A 23,568-nucleotide genomic window follows, 5' to 3' on the forward strand; every position below is an offset into this window, starting at 1 on the left:
TAGAGCGCCTGGTTACGCGCCCCGGCGTGTCCCCGCGCTATGGTGAGATGGCTACAACAGGATCCAAAAGAAAGGGGGACGGACCAACTACTGGACATATAAGTAGGTTTTGAGTTTAGACCGGAACCCGGTCTCCGAGGGCTCAAGACACAGTTCAAACGGTAATTTGTTCCATTTAAACGCTGCCAGGTACCTAAACGATCTTCCCCCCATGCGCGCTTTTTTTACCTTGGGAATTTTCACCAATCCCGAGCACGCAGATCTTAAGGCACGGGACGGTTGATAGCGCGCTATCAAACTCTGCAGCGGTTGTGGCGCCCTGCCATTCAAAATGCGATGGCAGGTACAGAGTGCCTTGAACTCTACTCTGCTCCTCACCGGGAGCCAGTGGAGAGTCTGAAGTGCCATTTTTGAAGACGCTCTCTTGGGTAGCCTCAGGATCAGGCACGCCGCAGCATTCTGCAATACCTGAAGGCGACCAATGCTCTTCTTTGGTGCCCCCAGATACAGCAGATTCCCATAATCCAATCTAGCGGTCACCAATGCATGCACCAGTGTCTTGCGTGCTTCAGTTGGTAGAAGCTCCAGTACTTTCCTCAGAGTTTTCAAGACACCGAAGCAAACACCGACCACACGATTGATTTGGGATCCAAAGGTGAGACCTGCATCGAACCATACTCCCAGGTTCCTGGCTTCCTGGCAGGGAGTCGGTGCCGTCCCTAGGCAGGATGGCCACCACACCGACGACCACACCGACTGGCCTCCCCCCACTATAAGCACCTCCGTCTTGCCGCCGTTCAGTTTCAGAAAATTGGTGGACATCCAACCAGCAAGATCTTGCATGCACGTCTGAAATTGTCCGCGGCAAGACAGGGCGCACACGATAGGGAGATGACCAGCTGCGTGTCGTCGGCGTAGGACACTATTCGTAGGCCATAGCTCTCGACAATAGTTGCAACAGGGGCAACATATAGATTAAATAAAGTTGGGCTCAGGGACGAGCCCTGGGGCACGCCCTGGCCCAGGGTGACCACTCTGGAATAACAGTCCCCTTGCCTGACTTGAAATCCACGATCTGCTAAGAAGGACTGGATCCATCTCAGAGCTGCACCTGATATTCCCTCTTTATTCAGACACTGTAGCAAGGTGGAATGTGCTACAGTGTCGAAGGCAGGGCTGAGGTCCAACAAGATCAGGGCCATAGTTTGTCCCTCATCTGCACCCTGCCTCAAGGTCTCCGTTGCCATGAGTAGGGCCAACTCCGTTGAGTGGCGGGGTCTGAAACCGAACTGAGTGTCATGGAGTAAGTTCGCCTCCTCCACATATTGCATCAGCTGGCCATTCACAAGCTTCTCAGCCACTTTGGACATATAGGGCAACAGAGATATTGGTCGAAGATTTTCTAATGTCTCAAAACTGATGTTTGGGTTTTTTCGGAGGGGGAGCACGACTGCTTGTTTCCAGCCACTAGGCAGCAAACTGCTCCTAAAGGAAAGATCCAGGATATGCCTTATATAGGGTTCCAGAACCCCTAGACTATCCATAAGCCTTCTAGGTGACATAGGGTCATGAGGAGAGCCCGACTTCACCGATCTACAAATCCCGATTAGCTCTTCAGGGGAAGGGGTGAGGAAGCGGGATAAGACACACTGGTCCTCTGCTCCCCCCGGTGCTTCGGTGGTCTCAGCCCCCGTGGCGGGTTCACCCGGGAAAGATGTGTAAATCTTTGCAACCTTATCCGCGAAATAATCCGCTATACGGTTGCATACCTCCACTGAGCAAATCTCCGGGCCTGCCGATGATTTTATGGTCGCGAGGGACTTATAGATGCAGAAAAGCTCCTTAGCAGAGTTCTCTGCCTCCATAATCCGCTCTGCGTAGAAGGTCGTTTTCGCCTTCTTAATCCTCCTGTGGTATATTCACCTTTTAGCCAGATATGTCTCCCTGGCCTGACTGTCGAAGGCTGCCCTCCACTGCCTTTCCGCCCGTTTGCATTCTGCTTTTGTAAGCCGCAATTCTCCATCAAACCACAGTGCCATTCTCTTAGTGCGGCTACCAGCCATGGTCTGACAGAGCGGGGCAGTGCAGTCTAACTATATTAATCAAATTGTGTTATTACAATTGGCATTACTGCAAGTAGGGCTCAGTTATTCAAAGACTTTTTACATTATAAAATGTGGCTTTGCTTTCAAAATGCTTTCACGTTTGTCTTTTCCCTGCGGGTGTCTAACAATCTGTGATAGCTTGCAGAGGAACACACACAAAAATAAAATACTAAGGGTAATAAAGTCAAACCAAACCTATTTATTAGCTTATTCAAGTAGTGGGGGATCAAAAGATTTTTGAGAGGTTGCCTCACACTAAACTTATCGAGGCATGCTTCGATAAGTTTTGGATGAGACGACCTCTCAAAAATCTTTTTATCCCAAGGAGACTTCACTGTCAAGCAGAGGGCCACTCTCTCCCTGTATTTTAGCAGCTAAGTCATGAGACTCTTCTTCTGCACCTCCATCTGATTAGCAATCATAAGGCCTTTCATAAGGCTTTAAAGACTCATTTCTTGGTGCTTTTCCCTCAGTACTTACCCTGCTTCTGCTTTATGCCTGCATTCGCCATCTTTCAGTGCCCCAATACCCTTACTGGCAACAGTGCACTTTAGAAGAGTACTATCATAGCATACAACCCTGGGTTGGACCATGCACTATTTATCTTTAAGGACACCTGCTACCTTCTACTCGTAAAATGTATGTCCTGCCCGATATCAATAAAGCTGGCTTGGAGCTATTCCAAGTTAATGATAAATAATGGTGCTATATATTTTCAGATGAAGATATCATGAATGGAGCTTACTAATGAGATACACAGAAACGAACTGTTCAAATAAAAACTAAAAAGTAAAAAAAACAAAATGCACAATGGGCCTCACTAAAATAATAATAACGGATTCCTCCTAAACAGTTACTGTTAGCAAAGCTAATCTACAAGGGAATTGCTTTGCAGAGTTTCCGAAAACTGCAGTGTTTACATGTTTAGTCAGATAGGAAAGCACAGAAATAGTCTTTATGTAAATAAGATACGCTCAAAAAGTAAATATAACTCAAATGTAATTTGGGTTGCAAACTATAGCTAAGTGCCACACATATGTACAAAACTTCTGCAAGCGCAGTGTGTTGGCAGCAAGTGACCAGGAAGTACTTCTAGGCACGAACAGAAAAGCTTTTACTGGATGACCAAAACACAGCATGGAAGTGCTATGAGGAAGCATTCAAGAAGAGAGTTGTTAAGTCCAATGCTGGTGGTAAATAAAACTTGTCATAACAAAAAAGGGGCTAGAGACAGATAGAATAAAACAGGAGAAGATAAATATTGATTCATGTTACATGGGATTCTCTCTAAAGTATAGGGCTATCATTAGGGCATAAAATCAACACGGAAAAAGAGACACTAAGTCAGGGATGTTAGGTGGTGACACAATATGCGCCTAGGGCCTCACAATGAGGGCATATATAAATAAATAACACCGACACTCAATATCAATGTCGGGTTGTCACTCGCCTCGTGTGGCCATGCCCTTTTATTTATGCACGCCCAGACCATTCCTGGTCTGGGCGTGATTGGGTGCGACACATCCGGCCTACACCAGTCTGGACACTGCACCGCTGACTCACTACATCCTATCTAGAATCAGTCTCTTTTCTTTTGCTTGCGGGCTGGGCCACGCCTGCCACATGGCATGCAAAGTCTCTTAGTCTGGAAATCGGGACGGGATTGTCTCTTAGTCTGTATCTGGGATGATAACTGCAGTGGTCTCAAAAAGGTGTCTCTCTCGATTCCTCTCAAAGTTTTGCTTTGTAGGCTGTCTGGACCTTCTGCTTTAGAGTGTTCTTCCTTTGCTTCTCCTGTGGACAAATCTTTTTCTTCACCTGTGGTGCCGACCACTTTCTTGAAATATGAGACATTTCTGGTTACTTCATCTTCTCCTCTCTCCACGGTGATCATTGTCCCCTTGACCCTGGTCAGGGTCGAGTAACCCTGCTCATACGGGGTCTGGAATTTTCCTCCTGGCCTTCGGTTTCGCATGACTACTTGGTCTCCAGGTACCAGATCACCGGGCCTGGCCCTCCTCCTGTGGCTGGTCCTTAGATTTTGATGATGTTCTCTCCTTCTGAGAGCTTCTTCCTCATTGTAGGGAGGTGGGGTCCACCCTGGGCAGGTAGGGTTGGTGTTGCGGCGAGGATGGTTGAACATGAGCGCCCACGGGCCTGATGTGTTGTGCTGTGTGGCATGCTTCTAACATCCCAGAGGAATAACTGTAGATGGTGTTCTGGGTCTGCATTCTCGGTCACAGGAATGCAGAGGGTCATGTTAAGAGTGCTCAAGAACCTCTCAACTTTGCCGTTGCACTGTGGCCATTGAGGGGTGATGAGGCGATGTTGTATTCCATGGTACTGTATAAACCCACGGAACTCTCCCCCCTGGGGAGGTCCATTGTCGCTTTTAATCTCCCGCGGGCATCCAAACATCGCAAATATCTTCTCCAGGATATCCCACTGAAAGCAGCAGAGCCGATGACTTCCACCACTTGATACATAGAGTAGCCATCTATAATGATCAGGGTCGCTCGGCCATCCGGGAAGCTCCCAAAGTCGATGCTCACTTTCTCCCATGGGCACTTCTTTACCATTTCTTCCACTCGGCCCTCAAGCCCTGGGAACCAGACCTTTTCCCGCATCCTGGCTTTCATCTTTTCAATCCCCTGATGCACTCCGTGGGCCAACTGGGTCACCTGATGTTGTAGCGCAGCCGGAATGACTATGCGAGATCCTCGCAGCAGAATCCCATCTTGGGTCACACTCAGCTCATGTCTTATCCTCCACATTTTGGTGACGCATTCCCTGTCATGCCCGACCAGTCGTTGGCCATCTGTAGGAAGCGATTTCAGTTGCCCTCTTGGACTGCGCTGCGCACTCTGGTGAGGACTGGATCCAGCTCGACAGCCGCCGTGATGTCTGCCCGGGTTAACGACTTGGGGCATGTGATCATTGAGATAATATTGAGGTGGGCTTACAGTGCTATGACCTCCCTCTCTTCGTCTTGGCACTCCCTTAGGGTTAGGTGTTGAGAAATAAAATTGGCTTGGTTCTTGGCACCTGGCCGGTATAATACCTCCATATCGTATTGTTGTAGTCCGACCGTTCGATTCTCGGGGGTGGGTGGGATGCCGATCCCTTGATCAGGGGCACCAACGGCTGGGGGTCTGTGATGACCTAGAATGGCTGCCCACAGACGTACAAGTGAAAATACCGATAGGCCCACCGGATGGCCAGGGCTTCCCGCTCAATTTGTGCATATTTTGGTGGGAGAGAGAGACTTTCTGGTGTAGCCTAAGTCAGCCCATCTTCCTGGCTCCTGCTCCAAGTTTCACCGGACTGGCATAAACGATGAGTTCTGTCTGCTTGGCTGGGTTGCAGTACACCAATGTAGTGTATTCGAGGTGGGCACTATTGCCCTTTTGAAATGCCGTTTCTTCTTGATGTCCCTACTTCCACGAGGCGTTGGATTGAGTGAGGCTTTGGAGGGGTCCTGCGATGGTAGGCAGATCCGAGATGAATCGGCTACGGTACGTGGCCATCCCAAGGAAGCTTCGGACCTACGATACTGTCGGGGGGGGTGCCGTGTCCTTTACGTCCTGGGACTTTCGGGGGTCAACCTGTGTCCCCTCTTGGTTGAAAAGGTAGCCAAAGAACTCTATCTCCTTCTGGAAAAAGAGGCATTTTTCTCTGTGGAGGGTAAATGCATGTTCCTGGAGCCAATTCACGTGGCCCTCAGGTGCTGGTAGTGCTCATCAGTGGTGACGGAGTGGATGAGGGTGTTAATACTTACGTTAAATACCCCTGGTAGACCGGCTAGGATTCCCCGTAATGTGTCCTGGAACACCTTGGCTGCTGCGGATATTTGAAAGTTGAGGAGTTTGTACCGCAGCACCCCAGGTAAATGTAGTGATGTACCTGCTCTCTTTATCTAGAACCAGCCGGTGGTGCCCTGGATTTAGATCGAATTTTCAAAACCACTGTGACCCGTTAACGTTGGCTACTATGTCGTCCATTGTTAGTGTGATATGGCGTTCCCGCCTGATTGCCTTGTTGGGAAGTTGCATGTCAATTCATAATCGGATCTTCTCGGGCTGTCTTGGCTTCTCTGCTATGACCATGGGCGACACCTACAGGGTTGGTCCGGATACTTCCTTGATTACCCCTTGTTCTTCAAGTTTAAGTAGCTCCTGTTCAACAAGGGGCTGGTGATAGAAAGGGTGCCTGTGACCTGTGACATAGAGTTGTCGGAGCAAACGATTGGTCAATATGAAGCTTTACCAGAGGTTTCTTGATGCACCCTAGGCCTTTGAACAGGTTCACAAAGTGGCCCAACAGCTCCTCTATCTGGTTCGCTCGTACGCTTCTTGCTAACATTACCAGCCCTAGTATTTAAAGGCGTGGCTGCTGAGCAGTGTATCCGCTTCATGATCGATGACATGGACAACTGTAATGATTTCAATGTCTTCCGATCGGACTGGCACGGTCATCTTACCGCGCATTGGTAGTTTTGAATTACTCCCATATGCCAAGATCTTTGTCTTGAATGGTGTCCGCTCAGACTTGGGTCGAAGTCTATTGTATTGTTGGATTATCATGACATTCACAGATGCACCGGTATCAATGACCGCTTTTACCTCTGATCCAGCTATGTTCACGGTGCACATGGGCTGCAGTCTTTTCTGTTTCTTCACTTCTTTGGTGAAGGAGACCAGGTATTTCTTGACCTCATCGTCTTCAGTTGACGTGTCTTGTACTCAACATGTTGCCTGTTTGGTCTGTTTGGTGCTGCTCGATGTTGCTAGTGAGGCACTCGATAGTTGTTGCACCAATTTCCTCGCTGGCTTCCCCCCTCTGCTGTCATTGCATTGGTCTGACGCAAAATAGTTTGGCATTACACAGTGGGAGCATGTCCGGTCCTGGGCGGGGCATGCGTAGCCGGGATGTTCTTCGCGTCCGCAGTATCCACATTGTCCTTTTGGAGTTGGGGGTGGCGCCCTGATGGCTTGCTCCCTCTGTCTCGTGTCCTCACGGCGTCAACCTTCTCCTTCTTGATGGTGATGGTTTTCTCTGAGTGCAGCGTTAGTGCTAGATCCATTTTGTCGGCTCTAGCTGCCAGATGATCGTGTGTTCTGGCCATGACTAGCATGTCGTTGAGGGGTATATTCAGTTGTCTCAGTATCAGTCCATGTAGTGTCTTACTGCGGATGCCCTGGATTATTTGGGCGCGAATTTGTTCAGCGGCACGATCATCCGTGACGTAGGTGCTTGACAACTCTCTCAGTCATGCGTAGAACTCTTCAATTGATCCCCTTTCTCTCTGCCGGGCCTGGCACAGCTTGAACCTCTCGAAATCGGGCTTCAATTGTGAGTTAAAGTATGCATTGAGCACCGCTACAGCGGCATCGTAGTCAGTGGGTACCCCAGTGTTCTGTGCTGTTTAGTAGCAAGATTAGTTCTATTTGGAATTTTGTGCATAAGATCAAATTTAAATCCTATGCTGTCCCATTTGTACACAAGGTCAGACCTGTCCCTTTTAATGTCAGGGAGGAACGTAAGAAAGTATTACAGAAATTGACTTTTAAAAGTGTTACTGTACCTACCAAATCTGTAGAGTGGGCGAGTATATAGTCATTGTGCAGAAGAAATCTGGGGAGATTCAGTAATGTATGGACATTTGCATATTAAAAACATTGTGGTTGATTGCCATTCCCTCACAAAAGTCCATGACCTACTAGACAACTTATACTGAATGGTATGCACTCAGCTTATCATCAGATTACTCTGGTGGAGGAATATCAAGATTTAAACATATTTGTCATGCATTTTCAGGCATTTACATTTTTATGTCTTCCCTTTGGTCCGGCATCTGCTGCCAGTGTAGTTCAGAGATTTATGGATATTATTTTTGGAGCTGTGGCAGGTACCCAGGCCTTCCAGGATGATATTCTGCTTTTTTCAGATACCATTGAAAGACACACCTGATTTTAGAGTGAGTATTACAATTTATCAAAGATGTTAGAGTAACATTCAGAACTGATAAATGCAAGGATTAGACTACTTAGGACATCACATTTCAAATGAAGGGATCAAGCCAACATTTTCTTAGGTGCAGGTCATTCAGGATGCTGTCCCCCCAAAGACACATACTCACTTCTGTCATTTTCAGGACTTAGTGAGTACTGTTTGAGGTTTTTTGGAGAGTGTTGCTAGAATGATAGCATTTGCACCTGCGCCTTCCTTTTTTGACTCAGAGAGTAGATGTTTCTTGATGAGAGATGTAAGTCAAGTTGGTCTGGGTGCATTTCTTTCACAATGGGTGAATGGCAAGGAGCAAACATTATTATTTGCCTCCTGCTTTTTAAAACAGTCAGAGACTAATTACTCCACGATTGAGCACAAATCTCTTGCCTGTTGCTGGGCAGTTGAAATAAGACCTTAATATTAGAGCAAGATGGGAGTGGCACAGGTAAGGCCTCTTATAGGCTTGTAAAACCGTTGTCATGCCTCCAAGAATTTTCATTCACTGTTAAATACATCTCTGGTGGGAAAAACAGAAAGGTAGACTATTTATCAAGAATGCTTTTAGAATTGGGAGCATGGCCAATGAAGATGGCCGGCAGGATGTGCTACGAGGGAGACATGTTGTTCCACCAAACTATCCATCCTGCCTAAATCTGCCCTAATCAAGCTGTGTTATGCCAGGGCTTGCTCCTGTAAGTGCAGGGTGCTTTGCTCAGCCTGGTCCATCCACTGCTGCCATTAAAATGGGTTGGCTGTTGGGTCAGCCCTGGGGCCTGGATTGTGGCTGGCAGCCCATTCCCTGACTGTGGTTGCTAGACTTGCAAGGCCCCTAAATGCCTGCCAGAGGTGCCAAACGGCATTGAGTGGTGCTGCTGCGCCCTCCCACAGACTGCAAGCTTGCTGAGAAGATCACAACACCCGACTCCTGGCTGGCTCCCGGACTGTGGTGTGGGAGAGGAGTGAGCAGATTATGAGACTTTGCCTGAAGGGGTAGGGCCAAACCTCATGCAGCTGGAAAGTTCGGTATATCCAGCACCACAAATGGATTACATTGGGGCCTCGCTCGGTCGGAACAGGCCCCGTGAAGGGTGAAAAATGGTTCAGTGGCTTCCCTATTCCTTACTATGGAGATCGCTGGTAGCCACCCAAATTTCTTATTTGCTGGTGTGGACCTGGCCTCCTTGGTGCCAGCTGTTGGTGGGGCACAGCAGTGGTTTGGTGGCCTCCTGTGAAGAGCTATGTGGAACTTGCTGGTAGGTGTCATCTTCACCGGATGAAAGATGCAGAGGGAATGGGAGCCACCAGGATCCTAGGGTTTCCCCTGTGAACTGACTGTCGTCTGTGGAGGTCAGGCGATGAGCCTGCCCTGAGTTCCCTGCTCCCCTGTTGCTGCTCCTCTTATTGGGCAGCTCTGAGATTGAGTGTTGTAATATCAATGGGGTCCAGCTGGCTCTCACCAGCAGAAACATGAATACCAGCCCTAATGAGCAACCCAGAATCTGCCTCACTGGCGGGGCTGGCTCTTGTGGGGGTCGATATGGGGCAGAGTGAAAGAGCACCCTGCTGACAGTCTATTCATGGAGCGACACTTCAGCATTCAGCTTGCCCTGCCTCTTCAGGAGACCTAGGATCTCCACTGGCTATACCATGAGTGCAGCTCCCCGACACTTGAACTGCTTTGATCCCACCGGCCCACTTACATAAGGGTAGGACAGATCTCAGCGCCAGGCCCAGGGCAAAACCATCACGCAGTATACCACAACCGGCCACATAGGATCACATGGCATGGACAGACCTCCTCGCCAGAGCAGGCCCTGGAAAGAGATACAGAACAATCGATAGTGGCTTGACTTGTGGACATACAGGGATCCAGGGAAGCACTACTGGGAAAATTCAAAAGTGTATCTATTGAAGGTAATCTCCTTTGCGCTGATCTACGCAAAGAAGCCAACAAAGTAGATAATGCAGAGCCCAACAATACTACTTTGCAATTAGAGGTTAAACAACTAAAACAGGTGTCACAAATGTTGGTGGCCACTAATCACTTGAAAACTGCACTGAGGATGCTAAAGGGCACTCACCGAAATAATGCAAGACTCCTGGGATTCCCTAAACAAGTCAAGGGCCAGTCGGTGAAGATCTTCCTAAAGGACTGGGTGCATAGCACTCTGCGCCCTGTGGCCTCTCACATTTCATCATGGTGGGAAGGGAACACCAGGCATTGGCCCCATTACACCGCAAGGGGCCCCGCCCAGGACACTCATTGCCAGGACCATAAATACCACAAGAGGGCACTATCCTTAGGGCCGCCATGGAGCTCTCAATACGGCAATTTGACAACAGCAACATCACCACATGCCCAGACTACACTCACAAGGTACATAGTGGCACAAGTCCTTCATTGCTGTTAAAAAAATGCTCCACAAAATGACCCGCAAATACATTTTGCTATATCCTGTGGAGCTCTGAGTTCTTGCAGATGGGAAATCTTTAAACATCTGGAGGAGGTTAAGTCCTGCATGGATTTTTCTTCCCAAATATCTGCACATCCATTGAGTGCTGTGGACCCCGTCCAAGAACGTACCAGGGGCTCACATAGTCACCCTTGAGGCTAAAACAGCCAACAAGGGTAGTTACAGGGGCTTGTCCGCAATGTGGTCCGAGAGGGTGGAACCATATACACTACAGAAGATCAATCCCTGGTCCCCAAGACTTTGATCACTTTAACCCTTTCTAAAGTAAGTGCTCTTGGCTCTCCCCCACAGACCTTTGATGTGGTCCGCGAAGCTGAGATATCCTGATATCCTGATATGGGGAAGCCCTTTCATTAATCATTGGTCAAGCACCTCAGCTTGGATCTTTAGACTCCCTCCCTCTCCGGGAAGACGTTCACTCGGGGAATTGAACCGGTTCCAAAACTGTCCTCTGAGCGTGGGGGTGCACGGGCCCTCAATGGGATGTATGCTCCTGATTTTGCTTCTCTGGCATCGGTGGGGTGAGTACCCTCTCCCCCTATCTTTTCCTCTTTATTCTTGTTCTTTCTCTTAGGGGTGACACTTGTTAGTGTCTGTTGGGAATTCAGGCTGTAGTAGTGCATGTCCCGGCACTTGGTTCTGATTAGACTAGTATGCACATTTCATTTGGTTATACTTCTCTGGGTTGAGGGGTGTTCAGAACTGCTTTTTAGGTTTGATTTTCTGGTTCATGCCATTAACTGGCAGGGGCGTCTTAATTCACATTCACACTTATTTTGTTATGGCTGGTCCTGATGACTACAAATCATTGTCCTGGAATGTGAGAGGTCTGGGTACCTATACTGAAAGATATAGGGTAGTGTCCTTCCGGAATGCAGTTGAGGTTGCATGCTTCCAAGAATCTCATCTCTCAAACTCGGAGCCCCCAAATTGGGCAAGCGATGAAAGTGGCAGCTGTACTTCGCTAATTACTCTACATATGCCAGGAGGGTACTTGTATGGCTAGCGCCCGGGGTTCCTTTTGCACTGACATATCTGGAAGCCGGCATTGAGGGATGCATCCTACAGGTGAGACTAAATGGAATTGACAAGGCTATCATGAACAATTACGCCCCTAATACGGATGCCACTCAATTTTCCAGCAAGATCCAGGAGGTCCTCATGCCAGCAGTAAAGGGATTAGTCCTCCTGGCATGCAATTTTTCTGTGTCTTGGACTGACATCTGAAAAGACTCCCACCTCAACCGACCACAAAATCCAGGATGATCATCTTCCCCTGGGAGGCATTGGTTATTCTGGGACTCCTCAATATATGGAGGGCCACTCACCCTGATGTGAAGGTATTCACTTGCTACTTCCCCACTCACAACGCACATAGTTGATTGGACCACATATTGGTCTTGGACTCCCTGGTGGTTAGGGTACGCTGTGTGACCCACCTACCTCAGTACCTTTGTGACCATTCCCCAGTGCTCTGTGAGCTCTGCTTAGGGAATAAACCCCGCTCACTCCTGGAGTATAGACTTGCCCCTGAAATTCTTCAGGATGAAGAATCGCAGGAGATTTCCTCGAAAGCATTCTTGGACCAATTCAAGTTGACTTGGGCCTACACTGAGCAAATGAAGGGAGGCGATGAAGGGGATGGTCTGAGGGTGTTGTGTGGGACTCTTTTGAGGGTTGAGGCAAACATCAGTTGGAGCTCATATCGGTGAAACTGAATTGACCATCACTTCGGGATCCTGAGCAAAACTGTCTGACACATTGAGGATTTGAGGTACAGGCTGAAAAAATGCACACTTAAATCGTATAACCAGCTCCTTTACAGAGGGGGTGATACTTCAGGATGCCTCTTGGCCTGGCTCTTTAGAAGGGAGATTTCTCGCTCTCCGTCTCTCCAACTTAGGGGCTCTGTGGGCGGGGACGTGCAAACCTAGAAGTTTATTCTTGAGACCTTTAGGACTCACCTGGAGGGTGTTTACTGCGGCCCTCATCTGCCAGCCTTGGATTGCATTACACCTTTTCAGAATCGCACACTCCCTACCTCACTTGAATGATGGGCAGTCACAGACCTAGAGGTTGATCTCACTTTGTAGGAGATTTGTGAAGCACTCTGTGGAGCCTCGTGGCAAGTCACGGGGCAGTGATGGCCTTCCAGCACAGTTTTGCAAGGCTTTTCCCCTTGTCTCACACATCACCTACTGTAAGTGTACCTGGAAGCTAACAGCATTGGGGTCCTATCAGAATCTGTGCAGGAGTGCTGCATCTCCATGATGTTCAAACCAGTCACCCGATGGCTCAGATCCCTCTTTCGATAAAGCTTTGCCCATGATTAACATGGACACCAAAATAATTTGTAAAGCCCTCCCTCTTCTGCTGTGTCCCGTCATTCACTACTTGGTCCATGGTGATCAATGTAGATTCATTCTTGGTCGTAAGAACACTGTGAATGTAAAGCGGCAGACCCACGTATTACACAAAGTGGATAGCAGGGAGGAGAAACATGCTATTGTCTCCATAGATACAACATTGGCTTCAACATAGTCTAATGGCCATACCTTATGATAGTCCTGAGCGTCATTAGGGTTGGTCCCAGCTTCTGCCGTTGGGTACAGCTGTTGAGCACGTGGCCCATTACCAGAATGCGGGTGAGTAGAGTATGTTCAGAGAGCTGGCCCATTAGGGGGGACACGACAGTAGCTCCTTGAGGTGTTGACTTTAAATCTACCAAAGAGGCCCTAACCAAGTCTTTTCTCAATATAGCCATGTTCTTTTACTGATTTTCCTATATCGACATGTGCTGAGTAATAGCTTTTTAGGATTCTATGATATGGTTAAACACCATTTGATTTATGGGCATTGTCTCAAAGTAAACAACCTTCTAAATTCTGTTCTTCAAGTCAACTAACATTAGGGAAAGTTCATATATTCGAGGGGTCAGACTTACTATTCTAACTTTAGTCTTACAAACACTGGTTGCGGCATGCAATGTTGACTAATAAAATTGCTTGTCAACAAATATTAGGTTAAAAGTGTATGTCTAAGGATGTGAATTATTTTGAAACAACTTTTATGGAAAACTTATATGAAAATATAATTATATATATATTGTTGTAAAGTGTTTAAATGTTGACGATTATTATTTATTGGATATTATTAATGACATAAAAGCTTAAATTGAAATACAAATATATATTTAGTCTTCATTTTGAACTTAAGATTGTTATATATTTTAAATATTACTAAAAATCTACAACAATACACTATGTAATATTAAATACTGCAACTTTTAAATCATCAATATTTAAAAATGAAATAATTAAAGTAAAAATAAACAATGTACTTGCCCTCGATATTCCCATCCTCAATAGAGTTATACTCACAGTATATTGACCGATATTTAATGCCATTGATATTTCAAACTTAATATTCAGGATCTACATCACATTAGGACTGATCTGAGTTAGAATGAGTTGTTCAGGGATAAGGAAGTAGGAATATGAAGCTGATTGGACAAAGTGACTTGTACATTGTGATTCTTCATGTTGAGTTGAATGATACCCAAGAGGCAGAACAGCACCTCTAGGGCCTTATCTAAGTTTGCCAAGCAGTAATGTCCCTTTGTGTAATAGTCGGACACTCCTGACAGGAAATGCTACAGCAAACCAATAACAAAAACTCCAGCATAACTCTCAATGGAAGACCATGCTCTGCAGAAAGTTCATCAGCCTAGGAGAAAATATGTGCAGCTATAACAATATTGACACACTCAGAAATCCTAGCCCACGTGCAGGTGACCGACTACACACTTTTCACACAACTGTGGCCGAGACGTCCTATTCAATGGTTGTTGGGCTTACCTGGTGGTACTACTCCCGGCAAAGCAAATTCTAACATAACAACGCGTTTGTAGACAGCATCCCTCTGGCATTTTTGCAAGTTCCCATTGTTAAGTATTAAATCGATAATCTCACTCATCCATGTGGTGCCTGTAAGAAGTTCAAAGAAACGTCAGGAGGATGAAGCACATAGCTTCTTAACATTGGAGGTAATTATGCAATTGAAATGGAAACGACTGAGAAGTTGCGCTCAGGCTAGCTAAAGGCTTCTTCTGCTCCCCAACAGCGCCAATTCTAGGCATGAAACTAGTTCAACAATGCTTTAATCAGTAGCAAAAGTGTCAATAAATTGTAAATGTTTGCTTATGTTCACATTTCATATGTGCAAAAGAATATACATCAATAGCAAAAAGACAATGGCAAAAAAAAAAGATTTGTGCAGTAGGAGGCTCAACTCATGGCCATGTACATTTGCCAATACACAAAGTCTCCACAATGGCACCACCCTTGCCAACTGAAAACAACGGGAATCAGGAGGATCTCAACTCCTGGACATTGAGATCCCAATTACACAGTGGGCACATGTGCGACAACTGCACTGTATTGTAATTGTACTTCTATAGCACCAACTACCTTGATGAGGTGTTGAAGAACGCTGTTGCAGGCTTGAACTGCTCCAGGAACCATGGTTATTGGTTAATCTATTGGTAGTTAGTGGGATTAGTCATATGCTAGGAAACTAGTACATTCATGTACTCCAGTTTATTTGTGCTATATCGAAATAACAGGAGTTAGACATGATCTTCAGTGGTAGGTATTTGAGTTCATGCAGATAGTTGGTGAGATACATTGATGAGGTAGAGGAGATTAGGTACTGTAAGTGTGCAAGGGTATGTCTTATAGAGAAGGAAATGTTGTGAATCTTGAGGTGACGGCTCACAATTGGCTGAAATATAATAATAGAGATTGTATTCAATATTAATAGAGATTAATGCAAACCTGCATGTAGTTCAGAGTATGGTGTGCTCAGAGAGAGGAGGTGTGCAAAGGATGAAAAGAGAGGGAAGGTTCATTTGAAAGGAAAAAGACGGTAACAATTGAAAGCCTTGCTCAATTTTTAGATGCATGGCTTTACGAATATATGAGGCGTTTTGAGATAGAATGCAATCTGAAGCTGCAATTCTATGCAAAAAAACTGAATGTCACCCTATGTCTAAAACATGTCCCCTTAAACAATGAGTAGAAATTGAAGAACGCTGTGGAACTTTACAGCATGGTGGCCTAGGTTTTGATGTAAAAGAGGAGAGTGATACAGAGTTTACACTTTCTATCGGAAAGGAATGGATTAATTTGTAATTTGGCCAGAAAATCCTATTTCCACAAATGTTTTTATAAGAATGGTATGGTCGAGAGTGCGAAATGCAGCTGTCAAGTTTAAGCATAGTAGCACCACCACCATCCATCAATCTATGTAGATATTTTTGCATTGAAAGCACAGCACCTGCTGTACCTTGATCCATCTAAAACCAACTTGAAAAGGATAAAGCACAATGTTATGTTAACAAAACTGCACTTGTTTAAAAACTAATCTTTCTCATAATGTTTAATAAAGAGATGGGGTCATAATTATTCAGAGTACTCTACTTTGTTTTACTTTTATATCTGAACTATACCAAGTGTGAAAGGACAGTTAAGGAGGAACAAAAAATCATTTATTAAAAAGGCACAATTAGGAGAGAAAGTTAGGGTAGGTTTTTCAATGCTATCCCTCTGCTGAGTTTGTCTAATGGTATTCAAAGATGAAAAAAATTAACCAAGTGGGCAGGCACTTTAGATATGTGTCCCCGAAAACAAGAAATATTATTTTACGCTGTGTCTATCTGTATAGTCCACAACTAACCTGGCGGTGAAGGGGCTAAATGGGCTCAGGGAAGCTGAGGAGCCAAGTTTTCAATTTCTCCTGGAATTCAAGAACTGCGGAAGTGGATTTTATGTGCAGGGGAAGATCGTTCAGGCTTTGCAAGGAAGGTAGAAGAAGGCCTTCTGCCGGATCTAGTTCTGCACATGCGTTATGTTGTAAATTACCCTTTTTGTAAGGTTACCCCAAAAGTTTAGCCTTCTTCCTCCTAAATCTGACCTTCTTTTCTATTGTTCTTAGGACTCTGAACTCTTTACAACTGCTAACCAGTACTAAAGTGCATGTGCTCTTGCCTCTAAACATGGTATAACTGGTTTAAACCTGTTTGGAATATTTAGTTTACATGTAAGTCCCTTGTAAAGTGATATACTGTGTTCCCAGGGCCTGTAATCTTAATGCTCCTAGTGGGCCTGCAGCCTTTCAAACCAGTTTCATGCATGCAATTGCAGGACCTGTGTGTGGACTTTACTCCCACTTACACGTGGCATTTAAAACCAATTGCCAAGCCTCAAATTCCCTTTTTATTACAGATAAGTAACACCTAAGGTAGGCCCTAGGTAGACCTATGGGAAGGGTGCTGTGTTAATAAAAGGTAGAACATGTGCTTTTAAGTGTTACATGTCCTGGTAGTGACAAACATATACATTCGTTTTCACTGCTGTGAGGCCTACTCTCCTCATAGGCTAGCATTGGGAATTTCATGAAACACTTTTAAGCTGTAATTGAGCCTCTCTCCCCAGCCCAAAGGCCAAGAGACTCAGCCAAATTTGGGAAAGTCTTCCTAGTCTTTCAGGCGAGAAAGAGTAGAGAAAGTGGTTTGTGGGTTACAGAGCCTACTCTCTCTGCCATACATCCTTCTATCCAGGGGAGACGACCTACCTCAACAGTTTCAGGACCTAATTCCCAATGCTTCTTTCCTAGCTCTTTAGTGCCTTTATCCCTTATTTTTAGTTTGGGTTCAGAGGTGCTTACCTCTACAAATTCTAACTAAGCTAGGGCAAGTCCCAGCTTACCCAGAGAGGTTACCCACAGCTTGGGTATCCCCACCATGACCAACAGGGTCAGGTGGCTTAACTTGCTAATTGGCAGGGGGCTAGTCCACCAAGCCAAGGACAGTGCTGCCATGAAGGCTAACACCCAGCAGAGGCCACTGACAGCTGTCAGTGTGGGGAACCACGCTGTTAGCTCTTCACTGATAGGTGAAGTGGCTAACTCACAGGCTTCTTTGGGTCTGGGGGCATGCCTGCTGTTTTAGGATCTTGGGCTACTATACTTGGTAGCAAACACCCTTCTTCCACCCTCTGTTTTGTCAGCTCAGAAGCCACCAACTTAGGCTGGACAGTTGCCTGACTAGTCAGGTCTTTTTGTGGTCTAGAGAGGACTTCACCAGTGCCAACTTTGGACTTCTCCCTCATTGGGATAGAATCTCCCTTGCCTACTGGTACTGTGGCTAGCACTTGTCTACCTTCCCTACACTGTCTTTTCTTTTTCTTGGGGAGCTTATCTGCAATAACTGCAGGGTCTGTCTTCCTAGGACCCTGGATGAGGACTGATCGTGGGCCAGTACCCCAGTTTGGCTCAGACCAACCTCTGAGTAGTGACTCATTTCCAAGGAGACAGTTCTTTATTGACTACCATATTTCTGCAACTAAGGGACTCAGATATTTGCAGGGGCACTACAGCCACAGGTCTAACAGTGACCTCCCCTAGGATGCCCCTTACTATTTTTGTCTCCCCTGGGACATACTGGTTTGAGAGTACCAACCTGTCATGCACCACAGTGTGACTGGCACAGGTATCTCTGAGGGAATTGGTTGAGATTCTGTTCACCAGTAGGTGGTGGGATTGTCTACTCCCCTCTAGAATCTCCAACTCATCTTTTGGACCTACTTTCCAGTTGAAAGCTATCTGGACTTCTTCATCTGAAGGACTACCCAACTGATCACACTGGCAACCCATTAAGCTAACTTGGGGCTTGGTTTTTAGGGCAGCAGCTAGGGTGCTTTGTGTGGTGTCCTGTCTTTTAACAGTTGTGACACCATACCTTGTTGAGATCCCAATTCTTGCCTATAAAACCAATTTCAGGTTATACAGTGTCTTTGGTCCCACCCTACTGGACAGGGATTTGGGGGGTACCTAGGATTCCCTACTTTTATCTTTAAGATGCTCTCTGTCTTTCCTCTGTGGAAGTTTTGTAATCCTTTCTTTGACTCATCCCCAGGGGACGTCCTGTCCACACATGTCTTGACCCAGTTGTCCCCTTTCTTTCCCAATTCTTGGCAAGAAATTGGACCTAGGTCTACCAGATACGGAAGCAACCTTTTAGACATGCAATTACTTAATATGTGTTCTTTTATAAGCAAATTATAAAGACCATCATAATTTTGCACTTTACTTCTAGTCAACCAGCCACCTAGTGTTTTCATTGAGTAGTCCAAAGATTTCACCCAGGGCTGACCCTCGGTCTCTGAGCCCCCTGAATTTATTTCTATACTCTCAATAGTGAGTACAGACTCTTGTTCTGCCCCTCTAGGGGTTCAGAAGTCTGTCTCTGTACTTACTTGAAACCATTTCCCAAAGGAGTGCTACCGAGTGAGACCTCCTAACCTTTCTGGCTTCCCAAGCCCTCTCAAAGCTTTGGTGATGTAATCACCATTCTCAAATTTGTGGACAATCCCTTTGAGGATTTTGGGATCATAAGGTTGCTCTCTGTCCCTATTTATTAAGTTGCTGCCACCATTGATGAGAGCTAGGTCCATCTCTTCTCTTCCTTTGTCTAGACACAGGAGTCTGGTCTTTAGGTCTAATCTTTTTGCCAACCTTACTAAGAGGTTGGTCTCTTCATTGATGCTGTCCGAAATGGTGGGATCTAGATGCTGTGAGCAGTATTCTTGGAGTTACGGGCACAGGGGCCCTCTCCTCCCTAGGAAGTTGGGGGGGGGTGTAAGTTAGCTTCATCCCCTTCACTTTCTTCCCCATCTGAGAGGTCCTCACCTTGCTCAGATGGGTGGTCCTTAGCATACCCTGCCAAGAACTTATGGAGATTTTTCTTGGAGGGATGGGACCTCAAAACAATGTTTTTGAGTTTGCATAGAGACCTTAACTCTCTCATCTCTAGATGGAGGTAAGGGGTGAGGTTGAGCTCCTCCACCATGTTTTCTATGTCACTTGGCATTTTTTCACTAATAGTTGGGATGTTTTGAAGCGACCTAAGCAAAAGTTCTAAACCCTCTTACTCTTAACTATGATGAGTTTTTATTTTCTAAAAAATACTAAAAGGTAGTAACCAAGGCCCTAACCATATTTTTAGAAATTTGGAAACATTGTCAAATCAAAAAATTCAGAATTCTAAAGACAATTTAGGAGTTCTGCTGTATGATCAGGTGTTGACCAAGTCAGTCCAACAAATGCAAAGTTGTAGACCCCACTGCTGTTCCAATGTGAGGTATAGTGTGCACAGAGTCAAGTGGATCCCCAAAGGCTTACAAAGATAAAGTAGAGAATACCTTACTCTCTATTTGTGGTAGTGTGGGTGAGTATTAAAAGTTTATCAGAGGGTAGTGTTAAGCATTTATTGAGCATTCAGGCAAGAAATGATGTCACACACTCAAAGGCTGTACTGAGACCAATTGTTTGTATCAAAATATTTATTTAGTTGTATTTTATTTTAAGAACCAAGCGGCACTGGGTACAGGTAAGTAAAGTTGTACTTTTCAAGACAGGTTGATCAAAATAAGCAAGCTGGATGAAATTGACTTTGTGACAGGTTTGTAAAATATTTATTAGACAATAGGTATTTGTAATTGCTTTGTGACTACTTTTCAGATTACTCCTTAGAGTACATTTTAGATTACTTTTTCTACTCAGTGTGATATGCCTAAATATCACACTGGGACATTTCCTAGACAAAGGTAAGTAAAACAGCTTTTCATTAAAACACAGTGGCTTAGGTTTCCATAAAAACACAACTCAACACTTGGAACTTTTTCGGAGGAATACAGTTAAAAAAAAACAGATGGAGGAAAATGAGGTTATCGGTTTGCAGGTGTGCAATAGGTCTTTGGGGTTGGGTTACTGGGGTTAGCACAAGGGTTCTCCTAGGGTTTAGGATGCACTCAAAGAGCGCCCTCAGCTGCACTAGGGCGGGCGGGAGCAAAGTGCTGAGCCCAATATTAGCCCATGGGGCTAAGAGCCGTCAGTTAGTGGCTGCTCTTGGGCAATCCACAGGGTTGAGGGAGCACTGCTCATAGGGTTAAGCTCAGGCCAAAAGGGGTCCAAGTTAGCACAAAAGGTGCAACAGGTTTGTCTGGGCAAGATTAGTTTCATCTGTTTTTTCTGGAAGAAATTCCAATCAGGCACTGGTATTTTGCAAGGTGTTTATAATAGACCAACTCCAGCTGACTGCCACGACCCGGACCCGCATTATGCCCGTGACTTTAAGAATCCTTAGGACTTTTTTCAAAGATGACGTTGATTGATATTCCGAGCATTTCACCCGCCCTGAGAAAGCCCCAGGCCGAATGACCATGTAAGGGGGTGAAACACGTGTTGGCTGTACTTTCACTCACTCTTATGGATAGAGTGTCAATACTATTATAAACACCTTACAAAAAAACAGTGCGCAATTGGAATTTCTTCCAGAAAAAAAAGATGAAACTAATCTTGCTCAGACAAACCTGTTAAACCGTGCTCATATTAGGGGATTAGGGGGTTTCCTTCTGTCAAGGGCAAGAACCAAAAAAAGAATCTACGCTCATTTTCCGGCCAATAAGGGATTGGGACCTTTTACCCCTTTTCGCTATAAACTAGCACACAAGGGGCACCCACAGTGGCACAGGGGAGGCCAGGTAATGGGTGCTGATCTAGTATGCGGTGCACCTTTGTTTTCAATGGGAGTTTCAGGTTATGGGCTTTGGCAGTAGGCTCGGTCCAGGAAGTCTTACGGGAGGAACCAACAGCTGGGCAGGTAAGTTGGATGGCTCGGGGACATAGATGCACCTCAGGTAAACTTATCCAGGGTGCAGGGTGGCTGGAAGCAGGGGTGGCTTTTGAGGTCGGAATTCACCTTACCGTGCTACTTGGGGTTGGGTGGTCTCCGTGCAGAAGCTGCAGGAGACATTGGGGGGTGCTGGAGGGGTTAAACCACAGTAGACTCACACTCTGGAGCACTGATGGACCTCTCTGGGACTGGTGGGCCACTCGGAACGTTGGTGAAGGGTGAAGTAGTGGTTCCAGGCTTCCGGTTACTTTGTCTTCATCAGGCTCAGAGTCTTTCTTTGGAGATTCTTTTGAACAGAGCTACTGTTCACAGGAGATCTGGTCTTTGTCGAAGGCAGTCAGTCCTCCAAGGGGTTCTGGAGGTTGCTGGCTGCAGAACAAGGCGACTTTTGGCGCAGGAGCACTGGAAACTGCAGACAGGCAGTAGGGCTGGCGCCAAGTCAGTTCTTTTAAGCAGTCTCCTCTGCTGTGCATATTCTTTTGTCCTTCTTATTTGTAGGTTGCATGATTCTGCCTTCTGGGTTCAGGGCTACCCCAAATATACTATATTTAGGGAGAAATTTAGAGGTCTCGAGGTAGTAGCCAATGGGCTACTGACCTTAGGGTCAGTACACCCTTGGTGTGCTCACCCCACGTGGGGGAGAGGGCACACTCCTTTATCTTGATTGGAGAGTGCCTACCATCTGCAAGATGGTGGGCCCTGAAGAGTGGGCTTCGCGGTGCCTCCCCCTTGAGGGGTGGGGTTGGCAGAGGTGGGTACACCTTCTGGGCTGCTCTAATTTTTCTTGCCTGTAGTCCAGCCGAAAAAGGGGTGAGACAGGAAAGTGGCCTGCTCATGATAGCAGGAAAGGCTGGTGATCGTGTTGCAAAGGCGGCTAAGTCTTTGAAGCACCCTTCTGCAGATGGCTCTTCCTGACCTGGGGGAGGTGTGAACACCTCTGTCCAGGAAAGCCTTTGTTTCTTGGTTCATGAAGCATAGGCTCCCACCCCAGGGGTCCAGAAACATGTCTTGTAGTGGCAGGCTGGTGTTACCAGTCAGGGAACCCACCGGAGGCTGGACAGTTTACGGGGGATATCTCTAAGATGCCCTCTGAGTGCATTGCATAATAACTGGCATCAGTGTGGGTTTATTATGTTGAGAGTTTTGCCACTAAACTTTCCAGAAACCAGTAAAGTCAATATGGTGCTGTGGAGTTCATAATGACAAACGCCCAGACCATACACTCTGTTATGGGTCTACTGCACTTGTCAAAGAATGGACTTAGACACTGTAGGGCAGTGGTTCCCAAACTGTGCGCCGCGGCTCCCTGGTGCGCCGTTAGGAGTAGCTGGGGGCGCCCCCCGGCGCACAATGTGGGAAAGAGCTTGTGCCGAGGAAGATTGTAATCAGGGGACAATGTAAGCAATTAATAACAAATGATGCGTCTTTAACACCCTAGGCTACCCCCAGCCTGAAGGCAGCAACCAAACCTTATTTAAATTAGGGGTGTTACAAATGCCACCTGTATGATCATGAATCATGAACTCAAGAGCGCACGGCCGCCATACGCGCGGCTATGTGCTTTCACGTTGCCTCAGCCTATAATCACAGAAATGAATGTTGAGCGTTACTGCTGCCGGTGTTCAGTCGTGCCTCTGGGACCCTCTTCTCAAGAGACAAGTAGGCTGGTTTCAGAACTAATACTCCTTGCTTTAAGTTACTTGTTACTTTAATCATTAATGTCAAGAAGGGGAACATGTCAAACTCGTGACCCATAAGCATCCTGTGTATTTCCATGCTGGCTGCTTTTCCTGCACTTTGTTCGTGTGAGGATAAACTGTGCCGAATTTTACAAGTCAGAAATTTAAGTGGGCAAACTCGCTGTGGAAATAGGCCGCATTACAGACAGGATTAGTTTCCCAGCCCCAGTCTGACCCTCAGCAAGGCCTGGCAGGAACATGTAATAACCCCGTCACATGTAATAACCTTTCCTTCTCAGCCTCCGTGAAAGTTTCTCATTCTTCCTCCAAATGTTTCTCCATGTTAGTGACAAGAAGAGTAAGGCGTCTCAGATTAAATGAGTAAGTAACTTTTTAGCATTTAAGACAGCGCATTCTGGGGCTTGTAGTTTGTCTTTTTTTACACTATGATGAGTATAATCTCACAACTCATTGTAAGCAAGAAATTTGTATAATTTCTCACTTAACCAATTACAGTACTGGAAGTACTCCCAAGGTCGGGGTTACAC

General features: G+C 46.1%; 1 protein-coding gene across 2 annotated transcripts in view; it reads right to left on the reverse strand.

Annotated features, from left to right (window-relative positions):
* Positions 1-23,568, reverse strand: part of LOC144826529 (sulfotransferase 1B1-like) — a 571,666-nt gene that overhangs the window by 415,119 nt on the left and 132,979 nt on the right. The window contains exon 3 of one of the 2 annotated variants that reach the window (XM_078684955.1): positions 14,446-14,574. The exons of the other annotated variant lie outside the window; for it this stretch is intronic. Coding sequence (XP_078541081.1) covers positions 14,446-14,574 — 129 coding nt within the window. The remainder of the gene's footprint in view (positions 1-14,445; positions 14,575-23,568) is intronic. 2 annotated transcript variants of the gene reach the window in all.

The sequence above is a fragment of the Lissotriton helveticus genome, chromosome 3_2, assembly GCF_964261635.1.
Source record: "Lissotriton helveticus chromosome 3_2, aLisHel1.1, whole genome shotgun sequence".
NCBI lineage: Eukaryota > Metazoa > Chordata > Amphibia > Caudata > Salamandridae > Lissotriton > Lissotriton helveticus.